At 43.4% G+C, this 20,462-nt stretch overlaps 1 protein-coding gene across 2 annotated transcripts in view; it reads left to right on the forward strand.

The window, feature by feature from the left end:
- The window catches only part of EPHB6 (EPH receptor B6), a 77,391-nt gene that overhangs the window by 21,570 nt on the left and 35,359 nt on the right, over positions 1-20,462 (forward strand). For both annotated transcript variants that reach the window (XM_017736494.1, XM_008635415.2), the window contains exons 3-4: positions 7,388-7,452; positions 9,959-10,655. In XM_017736494.1, the coding sequence (XP_017591983.1) occupies positions 7,388-7,452; positions 9,959-10,655 (762 nt within the window). The remainder of the gene's footprint in view (positions 1-7,387; positions 7,453-9,958; positions 10,656-20,462) is intronic.

Below are 20,462 nucleotides of genomic sequence, written 5' to 3' on the forward strand. Positions count from 1 at the left end.
TTCATTTTCCCCCTATTTTTTCTACTAACTGGTTGCTGTCTTGGGCTGTTGAGAATAATGTATTGATTGCTCAAATTGGCTTGCCTTTGAAGTGGAGGAAAACATACTTTCCTCAGAGGGAATCTTCAGAGTGAAAAATACCACTGTTTTTTGGCTTATTATATGCAGTTTAGTATATACAAAGAAAGATTTAAATTAGTGTTATTTTACTGCAGGGAAAAAAAAGTGAAATTAACTTTTTCGTTTGATTGCTTGTGATTCACACGAGTTATTAAAATCCTAGCAAACATTTTCTTCACAGTTCTTTCCTGATGCTCTCCTGCATGCCAAAATCTTTGCCACATGCTTGGAAAGCCCAGGGCAGAGGAATACCCTGTTGTAGACGTGCAGAAGGTGAATGAGAGTGGGCTGGATGCACATCTTGTTTGTAAAGGGAGAATAGACAGTGGTTTATCCTTTTGGTCAATCTCAGCAGCTCTGTTTGGTTTATTTTCTTCCATAGTAGATTCCTGTGTACTTCCTGTGCTAGGACATCCCTGCTCCCAGGTTTGTACCATACCCTGTGTTGAATCTGTTCCCAAACTGCTGCTTGGAGGCCAGTAGGACAGGACAGAGTATTTGTGCTGCAGCTAACACTGTTTATATTCAAAGCTAATTAAAGCTTCAAAGAAAAGGAACAGCATTCTTGTAATGTAGGGTATCCAGGACTTTTAGTACATGCTTTAGTAAAACTTTGGAAGACATAAACTTGCTTTTTAATGTCTGTGGAAAAAAAGGAAGCAGGAAAACATAGAAAAGCATTGAAAGTCATGCTGTGCTGCCATCAAAAGTAGCCAGTTTGATGGCAGTGGCAGTTGGATCCAGGTTCTAGACTCTGGTGGGTGTTTACAATGGTGGGTGAACTTCTTAAGCTGTGGAAGAGTAGATATTATATTGTATCACTAGGAAAGTTGTAGATAGTAATTTAACTTGATTTCATATGCAAAGTTGAAACTTTTTTTGTTTTAATTTCTTGATGTCTGCATTTTCTGACATCAGTAGTAGTGCAACATGCTAATCCTGGCAGTTTCCTTAGAGCTTTAACAAAAGAAAGGGGCTGGGAAAGAGAAAAATACACAATCATTCATAAAGCTTAAAAACTGTGTTACCTTGCAAAAAGCTGTGTATTTCCATATTCTACACCATTTGGCTGTCATTTTTCTCTTTCACAGATGGTGCATAACTCCTGGTTGGAGTGTGAGAATTCCTCCTTGCAGATGACAACTTTGATGTTCTGATAGTGTCAGCATTTTGCTCTGACATAGCAAGCAGTTAAATTACATTATACTTCATGGAACTTACTAAACACATAGCCCATTGAATCCAAATAGCTTTTTAAAAATTAATTGCATTTGAGAAGTAGCATTGCAGAAGTAATACAGATCATTCATTGCAGGATTGACAATACAGATTTATACAAGAAAAATTTGAACTCAGTTGTCTCATATAGGTTGGTTTTGTGTATATACTCTTACATTACTCTATAACTCTGTAGCTTGTTTTTTCATGTTAAGTCTTTTTTTTCATAGCTAAACTTGAAGTATTTTTTTTTTTTAAGTCTTTGTGTTGGATAGTTACAAACAAGTTGGATTTTTTGGCTATTTTTGTTTGGTTTTTTACTTGTTTCCTCAACTCATTTTTGAAAAATAGAATACTTATTACAGTTGCATATGTCATTAGCTATTGATATATTGTTGCCTTCACTACAATAGCTGTTTAGTTTTGGAAGAAATTCTAGTGTATTTAGACCTTCCCAAAGGTTTCACTGTATTTTGTCTCCAGATGATAGACTCCATGCATAAATACATTTGTTTATCCGAGTGATGAAAGGCTCCTGATAAAAGGGTCCTCTCCCCATGCTCAAAGGAGTACAGAGGAACAGTGAAAGGCAGGGGAACCTGAATAACCTAACAGAGAAATGAATGCCCTGACCCAGCTTCTCCCAGAGCTACCACAGGAGTGTGATCAGTCCATGGGGTGGGAATGGAACCCATTAAGTTAAATCAGTGGAAGTGCTCTCTGGAACGCCTTGCAGATTGAAGGAGATTATTGCCATCAGGGGCATAGGATTTATTATGGGAAGTAGAGAAGATAATCTGCAAAATTTACTGCGGGTTGTTTAGGGGAGTAACTGTAGGTGTGGAAAGGGAGGATTAAGTGTGAGAAAGTAGAGAGATAAGGGGCCAGTCACGTACACCAGCTGCAGGTCAGTATGGCTGTCAGGCATCTGATCACCACAGTCTATCCTATCTTCTTACTAAATTCCATTTTTCACCAGTTACCTGGCTGAGGGGGCTTTGTTTTGTTTGTGTTTGTGCATGCACATTTTTATACCAGCAACTGGAGTTGAACCACAGGTCATAGTGGCCCATGAGTCAGCTCTACCAGCAGCTGGAGATCATGAAATGGATGAAAATCAAGTGCTAGGAACTCAAGGTGGTCATAGGATCTGTGCATCTGTGAGGCGAGGAGCTGGAGTGAGTGAGCTTGTGTTGGTGAGCCTGTGATCTCTACATCAAGCTAGACTAGCCTGATGGTAGAGTTAGTGGGTTGGGAAGCCAGGGAAAGACCAGAGTCTGGAGGAGGAATGAGACACTAGTTTGTATGTGTGTGTCTCTGTGAGGGAGACAAATGGAGGGGTTTATCTAGTGAGGGAAGATCAACTATCAGGAGATCCAGGTCGACTCTTCTGGTCACCATAAATTCTGGGGGTTCTTTGAGAGTCCTGTCTGTATGTTGTGTATCTCAGTGCACCCAGAGACAAGATGATCCCAGGGCCAGCTCCTGGGTAGGCTGAGTGTTGAAGACCACTTGTTGGAGAGATCCAAAGAATAGCAACCCAGGAGAACAAGCATCCAGGGCTAGCGACTGGGTAGGCTGCATCCTTAAAGCCTGTTAGTAGAGGATCCATAGCGTGCCTTTGTGTGTGTGTGAAGGGATGTATCAGTGAGTGAGGCTGGCTGACTCCTCACACCGGGAGTGGGGCTGTGAGCTTCAGGTGCCAGCAGATGGAGAGACCACAGATCAAGAGGTCAGGAGGCTAAACCTTTAAGGACAGTTATTGCAGGGATCTATATTGTATATAAATGCATATGTATTTCCCACTACCAGACCTTAATCCTGACCCACCAGAAAGGGGAGCAGGATGAGGCTGTTGTTGGTTTTTGTTTGCCTGACTGGTGAGTGCTTCTGTTGGTGTTGATCTTTGGGGCTGGCCATTCACAGATGTGCAGTGCCTGCATGTGTTTGTGTGTGTGCCTGTTGGGAATATCCACTTAACTCTGCTATTGGTTCTGCCTGGGGCCATGGAGCTGCAGCAGCCTGGCTTGTGTGAGGTTACTGGATTTGACAACCCCTAACACTGTTTTTGCACAAGCCCAGGGAATGCTTTCTCTTCCCAGCCTTCTTAGAGAGCATTCACACTCTTCCTACTTGTTCAAGGTTTAATCACAGAAGGCAGAACAAGCTCAGTAACATTTCAGTTCTTTTCAAGAACTCTTTTAACTGAGTGAGTTGTGCTGCTTGGGGCATTCAGCTGCATAGCAAAGCAAACTCTCTGAATGTTACCTTTTACCGTAGTGCCCTTTGCCTTCTACCAGTGTACATTTGGATGTATTCAGAATTCAACTGGACAAGGTTTGGAGCAACCTACTGTAATTTAGCCTGGCCTTGAGTGGGGTGTTGATCAAGATGACCTCTGTACCTCCCTTCCAGCTTGTTTCATTCTGTGATTCTACAGTTTTAGTACTAGATTCTCATCACACAGGTAAAGGAATTCTTTTGCTCTCCTCTCAGGATCAGCTCTCTTGTCCGTGGCTGTAGTTTGCAAGGCTTTGGCTGTATAATTCCCTCTTGCGCCACTGCCCTGTTAAGACACTGAGTGCGAATGTTCTTCAGTCCAGAAAGCTGTTAGGCCATCTCTGCCTCTGTGAAGGTTGTCTAAGGGTAAATCATCCTTGGGTGAATTGTCATCCTCTTGCATCAGGGTATCATTTTGTCTGTAACATAAGCGCTTAATAGTCTTGCTTGAAAATACAGGCAGACCAAAATCTGAGGATCATTAATGTGCCTATTCTGAACAGCCTGATCTGTAATAGCAGCTTCCAGCCTCTGCCTAGTTTTTCTGGATGTTGACATAACAGCATAATGTAGCCCAAGAGATTGTTTTGTGATGTAAATATAGAATAGTACTAGCTTAAGTACTTGGGATTTTTATTTCATCCTTTCTGGCCTGCAAGAACTGAGGATGCTGAAATGAGAGTTCAGATTTTGCGAAGAATATAATGAACCCATTTGACTCTTCTATAAAAAGTGATGTTTTTTCTTTTTAGTTTAGGGAAGAGAAATACAGGAGAATCTCTCATCGGTTATTTTTATCTTAGTTTAACTAAAATAACACTTGTAATATGAAATTGGAATATCATTCTTCAAAACTGAGATTGAACTGGGAGTCGAAGAAGAGCTGTAGAATTGTCATCATTTCACATGTTTGAAAGCCTCTAGATTGCTCAGATATCTTGCCTATTCCTCATTTTTAATGCAGAGTGGAATACTGCTCCAATGATACCCAGAGATACCTCAATCAGTGTTGCCTCTAGCAGCATCATGGGCTGGACTGAGCCTGGGTTTAACCTGATCTTGATTTTGAGCAATGATGAAAGGGTGTAAGCCATTTTTCTTCCAGGGTGGTAAATTCTGCTGAACAGATCATTTCTCTCTGCACTCAAGAGCAGCAGATTACTGGTCTGGCCCAGCAGAGCGAGGATGTGGAATGCTACAGCAGTCATCAGTGCTACTAAAGTGTCAGAGCAAAGGCTTGTACATGTACACATGTAGTCATTCATACTGTTAAATTATGAGCACAGCCATGGATTTGTTTGGTCCATGCCAACTAATCTCAACACAAACAGTGCCTACACGTAGGTCAGAGGTTAGGATGGACCAAGGACCATTCCTGAGAGGTGGTTTGGATGCAGCCGTGCACTTCGGTGGGGTTGGAGTTTTTAGCCATGGGAACATGAACCATACTGTGCCTGCTGTCCTCAGAGCTAGAGAGCAGTTTAACAGCTTGTTAGATTTATGAGTGTGCATGCAGCTGGTGTGACTGAGGATGTGATTCAAGCCATACAGCCAGTAGGTGAGGGAGAAAGAAGAAAAATAGTGAGGGACTTTAGGCTGTAGGTTGTGAAATGAGATTTATGAACAGAAAATTCTTGTGTACTTTTCTTATTTTTCTAATGGTTTCTGACTTAAAATATGCACTGTAAAAGGGACAGTGCTGTCTGCTTCAGGCTGCCTATTTCTGTTTGCTTGTGAAATACTCATGTGCTTGGTAAGTATTACCTTGCTCACTGGTGAGAAGCTGTCTGGAGAATGTTTGACATGGCAGAGCACAGGCTGCTGAGCAAGTCTTCTCTATTTTCTTTCTTCTCCATTCCTTTCTCAGTTTCTAGATGGCTTTCCCTGCCCTGATTAACTTTTCTCTCTTGTACTTTCTTTTAGTTTCCGTGGGGTAGATGCATTATACTTTGGTAAACGGGAGACTCAGATCTGATTAGAAAAGAAGTTCTTTCTGTGTTGAAAAATGGCCTTGTATATTATTTCAGCATATCAAGGCCATGTCTGGGAACCCAGTGGCAAAATAATGACATGACACAGTGCAATCTCTGTGCCAGACTGCAAGTGAGAAGGGTAATGAGCATGGGGGAATGCCAAATTCCTCTGCTGCCAGGACAGCCAAGGGAAGACAGTGCCTCAGGGAGGCATAGGCCTTTTGCAGATGTTCTGCTGCTCAGAGGGGCTGTCTGAGCTGAGCTGTGCTTGAGAACTGAGCAGCTCAGCATTTCCTGAGGTCTGTTACATAATTTTGGTGGGGTTACTTTAGCTGTAACCAGTAGTTCTTTCTAGTTTTGGCAAGCCAGCCCAGGTATTTTGCACTGCTTTTGAATCAAGGAGCTGCATCAGCTCCTCAGAGAGGTCTAAAAGGTATAAAGTATCCTGTAGGAATATAGGGAATGTAGTTCAGGGACATGGGTGAAGGCTGAGGTCTGTATAAACTTGCTCACTTGATCATGTCTGCTTTAGGATGAGCCTAGTCTTTCCTTTCCAGTGATTAATGTGGAGTGAATCCCCAGGTGTATTGGTAGGGATAGTGACATCCGCAGTCCACAAACTGGGAATAAAACCCATTGAGGACCTTTCACATGCATAAAACATGGACCAGTCATAATATTAAAACTTTGCAAGGGAAATTGGAATAATGAATCCTATTTGTAAGTAAGCTGGCTGTTGCTGTTGGGTTTTGGGTTGTTTTTTTTAATCTGGTTTTTGGTTTTTTTTTTTAAAGCAATAAGATAGAAATATGAAAATCAAAATAAGCAAATAAAGCTTCCTAGAATTTAAGAAAAGCCAGCTGATTTATACAGTATATATCAACACATGTAAATACCTGTTCAACTGAGTAATTTTCTTATTCTGTGTCCTAAATATACAGAGTGAGGAGCACATGCTTGCATACCACGATGGTCTCAGACCCTGACATTCTCTTTTGGAGAATACTATGTTTATAGTTTGCACTGTCACAGTCTCTTCTGTGTTTATTTGTACCCAAGCAGAGAACAACATGTCCGAGAGCAGTCAAGGCTAGTATCTGTCTCCAGTGGTAGATTCAATAACAGTGGAAATGCAGACTAGTGGGAATAAGCTAGGCCTGTGAAGTTCTGCCTGTACCCTGCTCCTGAGCCCTGTGATGCAACAGATTGTTTAATACTGGGATTCCTACACAGGTTTGCAATGTAATACCCAGCTTCAGAACTAAGTGAATCCATTACAGGATCAGATGGGTCATAATCCTAAACTCCCAAAGAAATTTGGTTTCAGAACTGGAAATAAACATGTCTTGGCCTCATGTCCACACTTACATCTGCAAATAAAATGGGCAACCATAGTTCTAAGGAGACTGGCATGGATTCATGTAGCTCATTTTGTGTCCCACCTTTTCCTTTCCTAAAAGAGAGTGGTCTCATGTGTACTGCTCATTATGATAACTCTGCTCCATGCTGTCAGTATGTTTACACTTTGCCTGGGAAAGTCTGGTCAGAATATTGCCAAGCAACTTGATAATCATGAGTTAGCCTGATTATGTGCCCAGTGTCTCTGCCCTTGTCTTGGCCCTTCTTAATTTATTAGTATGGACATAACCTGTTGTAATTAATCTGAAAACATGAATGTTTATTTTTGGTGTATGGAAGCCCTCTACAAGACAATGTTGTGAGGAACAGATAAGGTTTTAGTCTGAGTTGGAATAGCACAAAATACTTTTTTTTTTTAATTTTTTAAATACAAACAGAAATACTTCTGGATACAACTCAAGAGACCTCAGAGATTGGCTGGACCGCACACCCTTCTGATGGGGTAAGCATTTCCCTTGTCCTCTTCTTGACTGTACCTCTGCTGGGAAGATGTGCGTGCATCTGATGAAGAAAGGGAAACTGGAAGCAGTGAGACTTGATTTATGGATTTTCTACATATGAACAATTTGAACACAGTGTGTTGTACAGAGCCAGATTGTTAAGAGAGGAGGATGGTGAGTGGGATGCTGTTGCCACCTCCTTACCCTATTCCTTCCACTCTGCTCCAGAAATAGAGTTCTCCAGCCATCCCTCCATACAGATAGAATGGAATGGAATGGAATAGAATAGAATAGAATAGAATAGAATAGAATAGAATAGAATCTTTCAGTTGGAAGGTACCTACAACAATCACCTAGTCCAGCTGCCTGACCACTTAAGAGCTGACCAAAAGTTAAAGCATGTTATTAAGGTCACTGTCAAATGTCTCTTAAACACTGACAGGCTTGGGGTATTGACCACCTCTCTAGGAAGCCTGTTCCAGTGTCTGACCACCCTCTAGGTAAAGAAATGCTTCCTGATGTCAATTCTGAGTCTCCCCTGAGGCAACTTTGAACCATTCCCATACATCCTATCATGGATCCCAGTGAGAAGGGATCAGCACCTCCCTCTGCCCTTCCCCTCCTCAGGGAGCTGCAGAGGGCAAGCGGGTCACCCCTCAGCCTCTCTTTTCTCCAAATTGGACAAACCCCAGAACCCTCAGCCGCTCATCCCAGGACACAGCTTCCAGCCCTTCCACCAGCTTTGTTGCCCTCCTCTGCACACATTCAAAGACCTTCCCATCCCTCTTAACACTGCAGGGCCCAGAACTGCTGCCAGCACCCCGGGTGAGGCCGCACCAACGCTGAGCACAGCGGATGAACCCCCCTTCTGGCCGGCTGTGCTGCCGTGTTTGATGCCCCCAGGACACGGCTTTGGCCCTCTGGGCTGCCCGGGCACACCCTGCTGACTCTCACTGAGCTGCTGCCCGCCAGCACCCCCAGGGCCCTCCCTGCAGGGCGGGCTCTCTCCAGACGCTCCTCTCCCAGTTTGTGCTTGTGCCTGCAGTTACTCCATGCCAGGTGCAGCATCCGGCATTTGTTCCTGAGAAATTTCATGCCAGGGATGATTGCCCAGTGCTCCCATGGTGTACAAACCTTTCAGTTGTGCTCCTGAGCCCTCCGTGCTCCCAGGAGCATCGTACATGATCCCAACTAGCAGTGCCATCCTAAGTCTATACCATGCCAACCCTTGGTTTTACCTTCAGCTCTCCTGGTAGTATGCCCTTCCTCCATCAATTATATATCAAATCTCTCAATCAGTCCTTCCAGTTTATGAGCAAAGATACATTTCTTCCATTGGGACAGTGGATTCTGTCAGGTCCCAGCACACCTTATGTCTCAAAGATTCTTCAACGGTCACAAACCCAGGCGTTTTGGCAGAGGCACCAATCCTGAAGCCAGGTACTGATATCTTGGCATCATGTGTTTCTTCCAAAGTGTTTTACCACTACTGGAAGGATGGAGAAAAACACTGCCTGTGGTCTGTAGCGTTCTTCCCAGTGCCCTGAAATCTCAAAATCAACTTTGTACTTTTTATTGGGACTTTATTTGTACCCATGTGAAAAAGCAGGTGTGGATAGTAGTCTGAAAGCTGTACTAAGCTCTTCCATCATCTAGTGGCATCACTAAACTGGGGCCCAGGGAGGCAGCACTTGCCTAAAAAGATGTTCTGGTCTGCAAATGGGTGCTTCTGTTTCACACAGGAGAAAGTCACGGATGGCCATAACCATAATGGCAAATGGTCTTAATGCAGATCTTGTTGCGAGGGGTTGGTTGGTCAGACCTTTCCGAGAACGCTTGAGCAGGTTCCTTCTCTCCTATCTCACTGTTTACGTCCTCTGTCTTACCCAGGGCCTTGTACCTATTCTGTAAAGCTTGTTGAGAGGATAAGGAGGGGTTTCTCTTACAGCTTTGTACAGGAACCCGCTTCTACCCCTCCTTATCCCTCCCTTGTGCCTTCCTTCAGGCACAAACCAGATCTGGACCTGCCGCTGTAGTGGCCATGCTGAGTGGATTATGTGCACAGATGTCAGAACACAGCTCCCACTGTGGTGAAGCTGGGTAGAAGCGACTTCTGCTTCAATGTGTTTTCCAGAGAAGAGTGTCTTTGTTGCTCTATCTCATTTGTTTCTGTCCTGTGTTTTGTCTCTGGAGATGAGAGACGGGAAAATAGGAGGGAAGAAAGTGTGACTCTCGCATTTTAAGATTGTCAGTGTCGTGTGACCAAATTTGCATGATTTATGTTTTCTGTCACAACAGTTCTTACTTCAGAGTTTTGACTGCTCTTCTTTACAGGGTCATACTCTGTCTAGAATGCTGTGCTGCACATGGCATCAGCAAGTTCAAATCTTGTCACAGACATGGCAAGGAGAAGGGAAAGACAAAGACCTGTCCTGTATTTTTGGTGCAGTTGAATACTGAATCCATTTTTTTTTACTGTTTCTTTTTTCTCCTCTATATCCATTGCAGTGGGATGAGGTAAGTGTCCTGGATGACAAGAAGCGCCTGATCCGAACCTTTCAAGTGTGCAACGTGGCTGAGCCAGGTCAGAACAACTGGCTGCGCACCCACTTCATAGAGCGGCGCGGAGCCCACCGAGTGCACGTCCGCCTCCGTTTCTCAGTGAGGGACTGCGCCAGCATGCGCACTGTGGCCTCTTCCTGCAAGGAGACTTTCACGCTCTACTACCACCAGTTGGAGGCTGACATAGCCTCTCAGGACATGCCAGAGTGGCGTGAGGGCCCCTGGACCAAAGTGGATACTATTGCAGCTGATGAAAGCTTTTCCCAGGTGGACAGCAGTGGGAAGGTGGTCAAGATGAATGTCAAAGTGCGTAGCTTTGGGCCACTCACCAAGCACGGCTTCTACCTGGCCTTCCAGGATTCAGGAGCCTGCATGTCCTTGGTGGCAGTCCAGGTCTTTTTCTACAAGTGCCCAGCTGTGGTGAGAGGATTTGCCTCCTTTCCTGAAACATTTGCTGGTGGGGAGAGGACCTCCCTGGTGGAGTCCCCAGGGACGTGTGTACCCAATGCTGAGGAGACGAGCACGACGGGGTCCTCAAGTGTTCGGCTGCACTGCAATGGAGAAGGGGAGTGGATGGTGGCCATTGGACGGTGTACCTGCAAGGCTGGCTACCAGCCTGTGGATGATGAACGAGCCTGCCAAGGTGAGAGAACTTTTTCCCCATCCCCCCAATTCAGGCAGCCACCTTTTTTTTTGGTTCTCTGCATCAGCAGTATTTGGCACTAGCCAAAATTTCACAGACCTGGGAGAGTAAATCATTTCTCAGAGAGATCACTTTGTAGCAGCCTCTTCTGACACATTTAGCTCCTCAGACTGGAGTTGGGGTGACTGCTTGTCCTGGTTTAGGAATGGTGTTCCCTAGTTTGGTATTCCCACTAAAACCACACTGCCACTCGCTCCCCCTCCAATTGGAAGCACAAAAGGCAAAGATAAGAACAATTTATTTGAAACAGCAATGAGATAGTAAAATGAACAGTAACAGCAACAATATTGATAACAAAAGGTGTAAGACAAATGATTTACATGGGAAGTGACAATAAACAAATACTGATCGATTGGCTCTTTCCAACCAGGTGTTCTCCCAACGAAAAGGAATGCCCTTTTCCTCAGATTGTGAGTGCCTTCTCCCCATCCCTGGGAATGATAAGAGGTGGTGTAGAGTAACATCTAGTCCTGGTTACACCCCCACAGCCACACCCACTCCCAACTGATGCAGAAAATTATCCTTGTCCTGGCCAAAACCAGGACACCACTGCTTGCTGCTACGAACATGATTGAAAACTCCACTCAGGCCTTAGTTCCAGCTGCCACCAGAGACAGCCTCTCAGGCTACTTATACAGAACTAGCAGGAGCTCTCACTAGCCAGATGTACCGTAATTCCACTTCTTTACCAAGAGGCGACAGTGTTAGAAAGAAGATGCCACATGGGGGAGAGCTGAGCCCAGAGCTAACACACTCTTTTGTCCTAGTTATTTCTGGCCCTTTTGCTAGTGTATAGTAATAAAATAAAATAAAATAAAAAAAGGGGAAATGGCAGCAGCTTGGTCATGGGACAGAGAAAATGTGACAGGGCTCTGTGAGCCTGTCCTGACTAGAAAAAGCAGTCTTAATGGTATCATCATTACTAGTAATGTACTCTCTGCCCCAGGGCCCATGGTATTTCTGTGAAATGTTTGTAGGAGGAAGTAGAATACATCACATATCACCCAGAAGTGGTATTGGGCTAAAATCTGGCCAAGCCTGAACACCCAGTCTAATGTCATGACTGTGTTCCTGTCTCAAGCTTAGGACTGTCCATTAGAGCAAACTGCTTATGTTGGTTATGATGTTCTTCTGATGCTTCCTTTGTTTGAATATGCATCTACTCAAAATCTCTCAGCCTTGTAAAATGTTGCTGCAATACACTTAGTACTCTAAAAAATAAATGTAATGTGGAACCCAGTTTTGGCTGCAGACAAAATGCAAAAGTTGGATTTATTCAAACGAGAGTTAACTCAGACATGGAGCATACAAATACTCTGGTTAACACCGAGTGCAAATGCAATGAATAATTAATGGTTGTCAATATGTTACCTTAAATTCCTGCTTCATGAAGTGATTTGGGTCATGCAAAATAGCTTTATTAAAATACAGGTCATTGTGCTGGAGACTTATAAAGAAATTAAAATTGGTAAGTGCTTTTCATTTGTTTAAACTTTGAGAATAATTAAAATATGTGTGCCTTTTTATCCTGCTCATTCTGGGAGAAACGTAACTACATTCATTTAGTGGTGCTCCAGAGACAGTAAGCTCTGATGTAGAGCAGCTCTGTGTGGCGCTAAATTTGTTGTCTGCATCAGTAGCATGACTAGTTCACAGTCTAAATAAACTGCCAGTCAATAATTTAGTTTCAGATAGTACTCTTAAGCAGTCAAAAAAAAAAAAAAAGAAAAAGAAATTAGACTTGCCAAAGAAAAATGAGGGGTTTTTAAAAAATCTGTCTTCCATTTTTTGTAGTATTCAGTAAAAGCTGAAACTTCCTTGCAGCTTCATTGTCACAGAAGCTGGAGATAGATGAAAATGGTTAATATTATAAGGAATAACTGAAATAATGACAGTCTATCAAGCTACAAAAGTCAGTTCCCGTCATTTACTTCCTGAGATTCCATGAGCAGCCTAGAGCAGCCAATGACAACCAAATAGGAATCATAATGTTAGAGGGGTTTTTTTTCTCCTCATGTTTCTTGTAAACTCCTCTGGCTTGATCATCCATCCTGATCTCTTCTCCTGCTAACAACATTTTGCTGTCCTGTCTGAATGAAGCCACATTCAGCTCATGTAATTTGTCTTTTTGCTTGGTGTTTCTCTGTGTGGAGTCCTCTCCAGCACTTCTCCTCTGTACATAACGTTCTCCCTTATGAAGAACAGAAGTACTCCATGATACAGAGCTGCCACAGTGTTCTAGATGAAATGCAGAACAAAAGCAATAGCTCAAGGGCAGATTTCTACTGATGGTAATGCGGAGAGGTGTTCTTAATAAGACTGAAGAATCAACCAAGGATAAGGAGGAGAAGCAAGTTTCCTTCTTACGCTTTAGTAGAAGAGTGTGTGGGCATTGCCTTCCCCCTCACCATATGCAAGCCTGTGGAGTCCTTCCTGGACCAGCTGTTACCTCTTTATTTAGAACAACGAATCTGCCAAGAGCCATTCTGGGCAGATAGCTAGAAAGCCCTTTTTTCCCCCTGCCCCCTGTCATGAGTTAAGGTACTTTCTTTCCTTACTTTTATAAGACTGCCTGCTGTATGTTACTATATGACAAATTTATCCAGCTAAATGGAAGAGTGAAATGGCAACCTTTGGGTGATGTGGGGCGCAGTCTGCATGGGGTTCACTTTTGACTTTATCTGAGTAGACTTGTCATGGTGAACAGTCAGAAAAGAGAATGGCAGTTTACAGAGGAAAAAAGCAGGTTGGGACCTTAGCTCATTTTCTTTCTGTAGATGTATACACACAGGGTGCATTGCCTTGCAAATATCTTACAGGATTTAAGTTACCAGTGCTTCTGAAAATAATATTTAGAATGTATGACTGGGACATTTTTAAAAATATTCCAAAAATGACAATGTAGACAAAAAAGAGAAGAAGAATGACTGCCTGATAAAGTGCTAAGCTGACTTCCAAATAAAGATGGAAAGACCTCTGGACAGAGCTGAGCTGATTAGCCATGTGTGTGGCACTTCTGTACAAACATATTCAACCAGGGGCAGAAAACACCAGCCAGAAACAGGAGGAGGGAACAAGTTTGGAATGAAAAGAGTTAAGCTGTACTTGGGAGAGGGAGGAGGAGAGGTGTTGGTTTAATGTTTGTTTTTGTTTTCTCATTACCCAAATCTATGTTAATCACCAATAAATTAAATTTCCCCAAGCCAAGTCTGTTTTGCCTGTGACAGTAATTGGTAAACAAGCTCCCTGTCTTTATAACTTCTTTACCTTTGCCCACGAGCTTTCTCATCCAATTTTCTCACTATGTCTTGCTGAGGAGGGAGAGTAAGAGAGTGGCTGGGTGGGCATTTGGGTGTTTATCAAGGTCAGCCATCCACATGGCTGCTTCTCCTCTCTTCTTTCCCTGGATGTTTCTAAGAGTATTAAGCAAGCCAAAGGTCTGCCTGTCATCTGTAGTAGCTTTAAGGATTCCATAAAATGGCTCATATGCTTTGGCTATCTGTAGTCCCTTCTGATTGCAGAAGGAATCACATCTGTATTACTGATAACTACAGGAGCAAGCAACTGTGCACGGAGCTGTTGGAGGTCTCATTTGGGAAGAATATTGCATGATTATTTTTGTACTGTTAAAAAATGCCCTTTCTCACCAGCTTGGGTAAACCTTTTTCAGTGTGTGAGGCTAAGAGAATTTAAGATTTATATTAAAGTAAAAGATTCAATAGTCTGCTAAAAATATGCACATACTAGTAGCAAAGGAAAAAAAAAAGCACAATAAGCTCTTCTTAAATTTTAATCACTTAAAAGATGCTTCCTTTAAAACCACAGGATAATTTACATTGCAGGGACTTGTGAAAGTCACCTGCTCCAACCCTATGCTCAAAGTAGGACCAAACTGGGTTAGGTCACTCAAGGCCTGTTCTAATCTAGTTTTAGTTATTACTGAAGATGAAGATTACACAATGTCCCTGGGCAACTGTTCCAATATTTGACAACACCCATGGTGAAATTACTTTTTCCTATGCAGAAGATTTTAGTAAGATGTAGTAAGAGGTTATTACGACTTGTGTCTGTTACCTCATGTTCTGCCACCTTCTGCCTACACCTCATTCATATCCTCCCATCAGGTGGCTGATGACAGCCGTAAGCTCCCACCCCACAGCCTGCTCTGCTTCAAAATGAACAAACCCAATGTCTTAGCCTCTCCTGGGTAAGAACTTTACTTTCAAGGTAAACTCACAGTAGACAGTAATGTTTGGTGCCTTGATCTAGATTACCTTTTTCTATTTATTTTTCTCCCATATTGCTCCTTTCATCAGCTTCTCCAGCCTTCTTCTGCTATTTGCACATACATTTGGGTGCTTTTCAAGTAGTTTGCTGCTTTTCCTGTTTCAAGTGCTTACTGTCTACTTGTATTCTGTCCTTACCCTGCCCAAATCTTTCCTCTCGTGTTTTTGCCTTTTTTTTCCTTCGCTCAACCAATTCCCTGGCAGTTCTCCCATATATAATTATCCAGTAATTGCTTCAGCTCCACCTCTTTTACCAAAAAAATCCCTTACTCAACTGATCTCTTATCAACAGTTAAGCGGGACAGAGTTCTTAGTCACTTCATTAATTTTATCTCAGTTGATTCGATGCTCTTCTTTAAGACTCAAAAGACACACTTTTCTCTCCTTATGTTTCTTTCATTTTCCACTCTCTCTTACCCACCCAAACAGTTGTAGCAACTGTGAAACTCTCGATCAACCCAGGGCCCCTTTGCGTCACTGTGCCTTGCTTCTATCTCTGGCTGATCCCACCTTATTCAGAACAAGATGCAAGATGCACGGTAGCAGTCACTGTGCAGTAGCCTGGCCCAGTGGGAATTTACTATCGCCATAAGCTAGCCATAGACATTTATGGGGGGGAGGGGAAGAAGTGCTTTATCTAAAAAACACTAAAATTTTTATTTTCTAGTGTGTTTTCTGCATGCTAATTATGCTATCTTTCTAACATTTTGAGAAATGTAATGTCTAAATGTCTACATCATATTTCTACAATATTGTCAGTTACTAACTCCTTTCCATCATCCTGCCCTCTAAGTGCCAAACTCCATCCCTTTGCCTAGAGTCATTCTCATTTGAGGCCCTCTGTAGCTCTGCACATCCCATTTTCCCCAGGCCTCAAATTGAGCTGTGTCTATTCATCCTTCCCAGTTTGACTCCACTGCCAGCTTTGACACTGTTCATTTTCAATACTCTCTCATCTAGTATTTATTCTTGCTGCCCCATAGTACACCTGGGAGCAGAACTCCCATAACAGAAACAGATCACTTGTCTCCGTCAAGAAGAGAGCAATTTTATGCTCTTCTAAATGTCTTCCTGTGTCCCAGTTCAGTTCCAAGTCATATCTGCATACAAAAAGTCAGTGTCACCTGTATCCCATTCCCTAAAGTCACTGTTGGGTGTACCTAAAGCTCTGTTGAAGTTCCCTTGGTCCTTCTCCACTTGCTGCATTTTGTTTAGTTCTCAGAATATTTCCTCTCTGCCCTTACCATCTGAGTGAGCTTTTTAATGCCTCTTTCTTAACCTCTTTGGTTCTTGGTCTGTCCTCTCTTCATTTTCATTTTCTTTATCCCTCTCTTTCTTGCCACTCCACAATTCCAGCACTTTTCTCTGCTGGTTTTGGTATTTGTTATTGTTAGAAGTCTGTCAGAAGCTGCTCCTCTGGCCTCCCGGGTGGAACTTATCTCCAGTGAGCAGTCAGGCAAACACAGGGGCGAGTGTTGTAGGGGGAGCTGATGAAAACTGGGTCAGTGTCTGAGATGAGCTGTGCCCAGCTGAACTGTTGTGGCATTCTGACACTGTGCCAAGATATGAAAAATGACTGAGACAAGCTGAGGGAAAAGCGCTTGCGCACTCCAAACTCTGCCTTCTCCTTTCATAGTAGCCTTGACTTGATGGGAAGTGGCAGCTTGCTCTGCCCCCTGAGGTGCTAGCTCTGCAACCTTCTGTCCTTGCATTGGATATTGTGAATCAATCAGAGCTAGATCCGTGTTTTCTTGGAAAGTCCTGGTGCCCGGGGGATGGTAAGTGGTACGATCGCCGGCAAAAAGGCCTGTGGCTTAGCTGGTGTTCGTGTTTCATGTGAAGATGTTCTCCAGGAACACACTGGAGGTGTTTCAGGAGAAGCCGCTCTTGTTCAGGCTTTCTCTGGGATGGTCCTGAAGTGGTAGTGCTCACTGCAGAAAAGCATACTAGTCCTAGTGACAGTGGGCCTGCTTCAGCCTGAATATTTGTTACGACTGTCTCAAGTGAACACAGTCATCTGCAGAGACTGGAGGACCATGGCAAGTGGACCTAATGCCGTGATCTGCAGTAAGAAGGGAATGCAAGGTAAGATCATTCAGAAACAAATGAGGGATGGATTCTGTGTGTGCGAAGACAGCCCTAGGCTCACTGTAACTGCTTGAATAAAAGGAAGTTGCTGTTGCCTATTTAGATTGCTAGGGAATTTTTTTCTCTTTCCTCCTGACTTGACCTTCGATATACTATTTATAGTGACTGGACTGAGGCAATGCCAGGAAAAGCTCCATGTCCTGGGAACAATTATTATTGGTATCTGAGGGCTAAAGTCCTGAGTGCTGTGGGCTAGCCTATCTTAGGTAGTTTTGGAAAGGGATAAAGGTGCTCATGAATGTAAGCAGCTCCCTGACTGGATGCAGAGGCAGGGTTCAGGTGGAAGCAGAAAGTTGTGATAGCTGCAATGCCTGCCTTTGGAGGCCATTCTTTAGCTTCTTTTAGCTGGAGGCCAGTTCGTGTTTGCTTTACTCAGTCCAGCCATTTTGGCCAAAATTACAGATGTAAAATATAAGCAACAACAAAATTTAGCCACAGTATATTTTTTCCAACTATGTTTTCATTAGGAAGGTGAGAGAGATGTGAATCATGTTTAATCGCTGTAAATCAGCTTTGCTTGCAGTATGCTATATGATTTCATTTTGCTGTTTTTCTTCTGGAAATAGAAATACCCAGGGGCAGAATGAGAGTTTCAAAGCATGATTGTTTCTCTGTATCTGCCATCCCTCCTGGAAATAACAGCGTGAGATTATAGGTTTATGTTGTAATTATTTTTTTCACTAGACAATAAAAAATAATCACTGTGGAGAGATCTTTGCTCCTAAGTTGCTCAGTATTCTGCTCCACAGTTCTTCAGGTGCAATTTCTGTAATGTGAGTGGAACCAGGCAGGTGACTCTCTTACTTATTGTTTTTCTTTACACTTTTCTGTCCTTGTTTAAAGTCTTTTCTCAGGCCCCTCCCTCAGAGGGAACCTGACAATCTATTCTCATTTCACTTCTGAACATCTGAAATGAGATGTAGTCTAGTGTCAAGAACTTTCCATTCATTGTTCCCTGTCCACCCACAATCATGTATGTGATGAGTGATCTGGCAATGAGGCAGCCAAGACCACAGGATTCTATCCGCACATTTTAATTGGCTTGTGTTTAAGGGAAAACACAGAATAGCTCCACTTGGAAGAGATCTCTGGAGCACACCTTAACCTCTTCCCTGTACAAGCAGGGTCATCTCCAGCAATTTGCCCAGCACTAGGTCCAGACTATTTTTGAAATTCTCTAAGGAAGGAGACTCTGCAACCCCTCTGGGTAACCTGCTTCAGTGCTCGGTCACTCTCATGGTAAAAAATTGTTTCCTGGGTTCAGAGGGAACCTCCTGTGTTTCAGTCTGTGCCCTTCACCTCTGGGCCTGTCACTGAGAAACACTGAAGAGACCCTGGCTCTGTCCTCTTTGCATCCTCCCTTCAACTATTTGTGTACATTCATGAGATTGCTGGAAGCTTTCTCTTCTCCAGGCTGAGCAGTCCCATCTCTACCAGCCTCTCCTCCTGTGAGAAATATTCCATCCCCTTAACCATCTTTATGGCCCTTTGCTGGATTCTCCCCAATATGTTACTGTCTCTAGTGTACTGGGGAGCCCAGAACTCAACACAGGACTCCAGGTGTACCCTCACCAAAGCTGCGTAGAAGGTAAAGATCATCTTCCTTGCTGCAGAATTCCCCAAGGTCTCCAGGACCTAGAGTTCTTAAAGGCTGGTCTTGCTAGTAAAGACTGATGTGAAGAAGGTGACCTGTGTCACCCAGCAGTTGACCCACATTTTCCCTCTTCCTTGAGCCACTTCTGTTCTTAGAGAAACCCTTCTTGCTTTTGACATCTTGTGCCAGATGTGATTCCAGGTAGGCTCTGGCTTTCCTAGCCACATGTCTACGTGTTTGGACGATGTCTCTATGTTCCTCTCAGGCTACCTGTCCGTGCTTCTGCCTTCCATGTGCTTCCTTTCTCTGCTAGCAGCTCCTTGTTCAAACATGCAGTCCTGTTGGCATTTTTTGCCTGAATTCATGCTTGTTGGGATGGATTGCTCTTGCACCTGGGAGAGGCAATCCTTGCACATGAACTAGCTTTTTTGAGTCACTCTTCATTCCAGAGCATTACCCCACAGGACTCCTCCGGATCACCAAGGTGGTCACATCTGCTCTCCCAGAGTTCAGTGTTGTGAGCTTGCTTTTTGCTCTGTTCACTGCACTCTGAATCTTGAACTCCACATGTCATGGTCACTGTAGCCAAGGCTGCCTTCAACCTTCACATCACCAGTGAGCCCTTCCTTGTTTGTGAGCATCACGTCCAGGGGGCACCTCCCCTCATTGTCTCCTCTATTGCTTGGGTCTGGAAGTAGTTCCTGATGCTTTCCAGGAACTTCCTGAAACGCTTCTACCCTGCTGTGTTCCTCCTCCAGTAGATAGTAAGGTAGTTGTAGTCCCCCTTGAAGATCAGTGCCTCTGAATGGGAGGCTGATTCCAGCTGTCAGCCCTCAGCTCGATCCAGTTTTTCACAGATAAATATTGAAAGCCCTCTGAGATGCCCTGGTGTAGCCAAGACATCAGTCTACTCTGGTCTAGCACATAGGACATGTGAACATAATACTGAAATTCGTTTTTTTGGTGGAACAGCTGCAGTGAAATTTTATTTGTTCAGTTTACTCAGCTCAAGTATAGTGCTTATTAATGAGACTATGTGGCTTCTTCTGCTTAAGTTAAATAAAGGACAAGGGAATATTTGACCTGGAGATGTTGGAAGGAGGAGATGTGTTTACATTAATTCTGCTACTTTACTGTAAACGGCAACTGTATCAAAATCGATTCAGAAATGGGCCAAGTTCCTTCTTAAATGTGCTTAGGCTTTTTTTTTTTTCTTTTTCCTTTTTTTGTCTGCTGCTCATATTTGAAGGTTTTGTCAGAAGTCTGCTACTTTAGTTGGTGGAAATATTCTTTTTTAAACATGTAAATTACTGTGAAGTCACCTGTTCTCATGCTGTCCTTACTCTTGAGCATAAACAAGCAATTCTTCATTGAGTGACTCTTACCGTTCTGGGATTGCAGTCACAAATAGATGCTGCCTCAATGAGTAAGAGGTCTCATAGGTAGCAAGGAGTCACCTCAGTGGGACAAGACAAAAGGCATTGGACATTGGGCAGTGCTAGGGGAGACAGCAATGACCTGCATTTGCATATGGTTCTGACATATAATGTCAAACACAGTGCATGGACAGTGAAATTAGATTTTGTGAGGCAATTAGCACAGGTGTAAGTATTTGATCACTAGTGTTTGTTACACATAACTATTTCAGTGTTGTCTCTATAGTAGTGTCCTGCATCAGTGATAGGAACAGATAACATTGTTAGCTGACACCATGTCCCT

Source organism: Corvus brachyrhynchos, unplaced genomic scaffold (genome assembly GCF_000691975.1).
Source record: "Corvus brachyrhynchos isolate BGI_N302 unplaced genomic scaffold, ASM69197v1 scaffold176, whole genome shotgun sequence".
NCBI classification, from domain to species: domain Eukaryota; kingdom Metazoa; phylum Chordata; class Aves; order Passeriformes; family Corvidae; genus Corvus; species Corvus brachyrhynchos.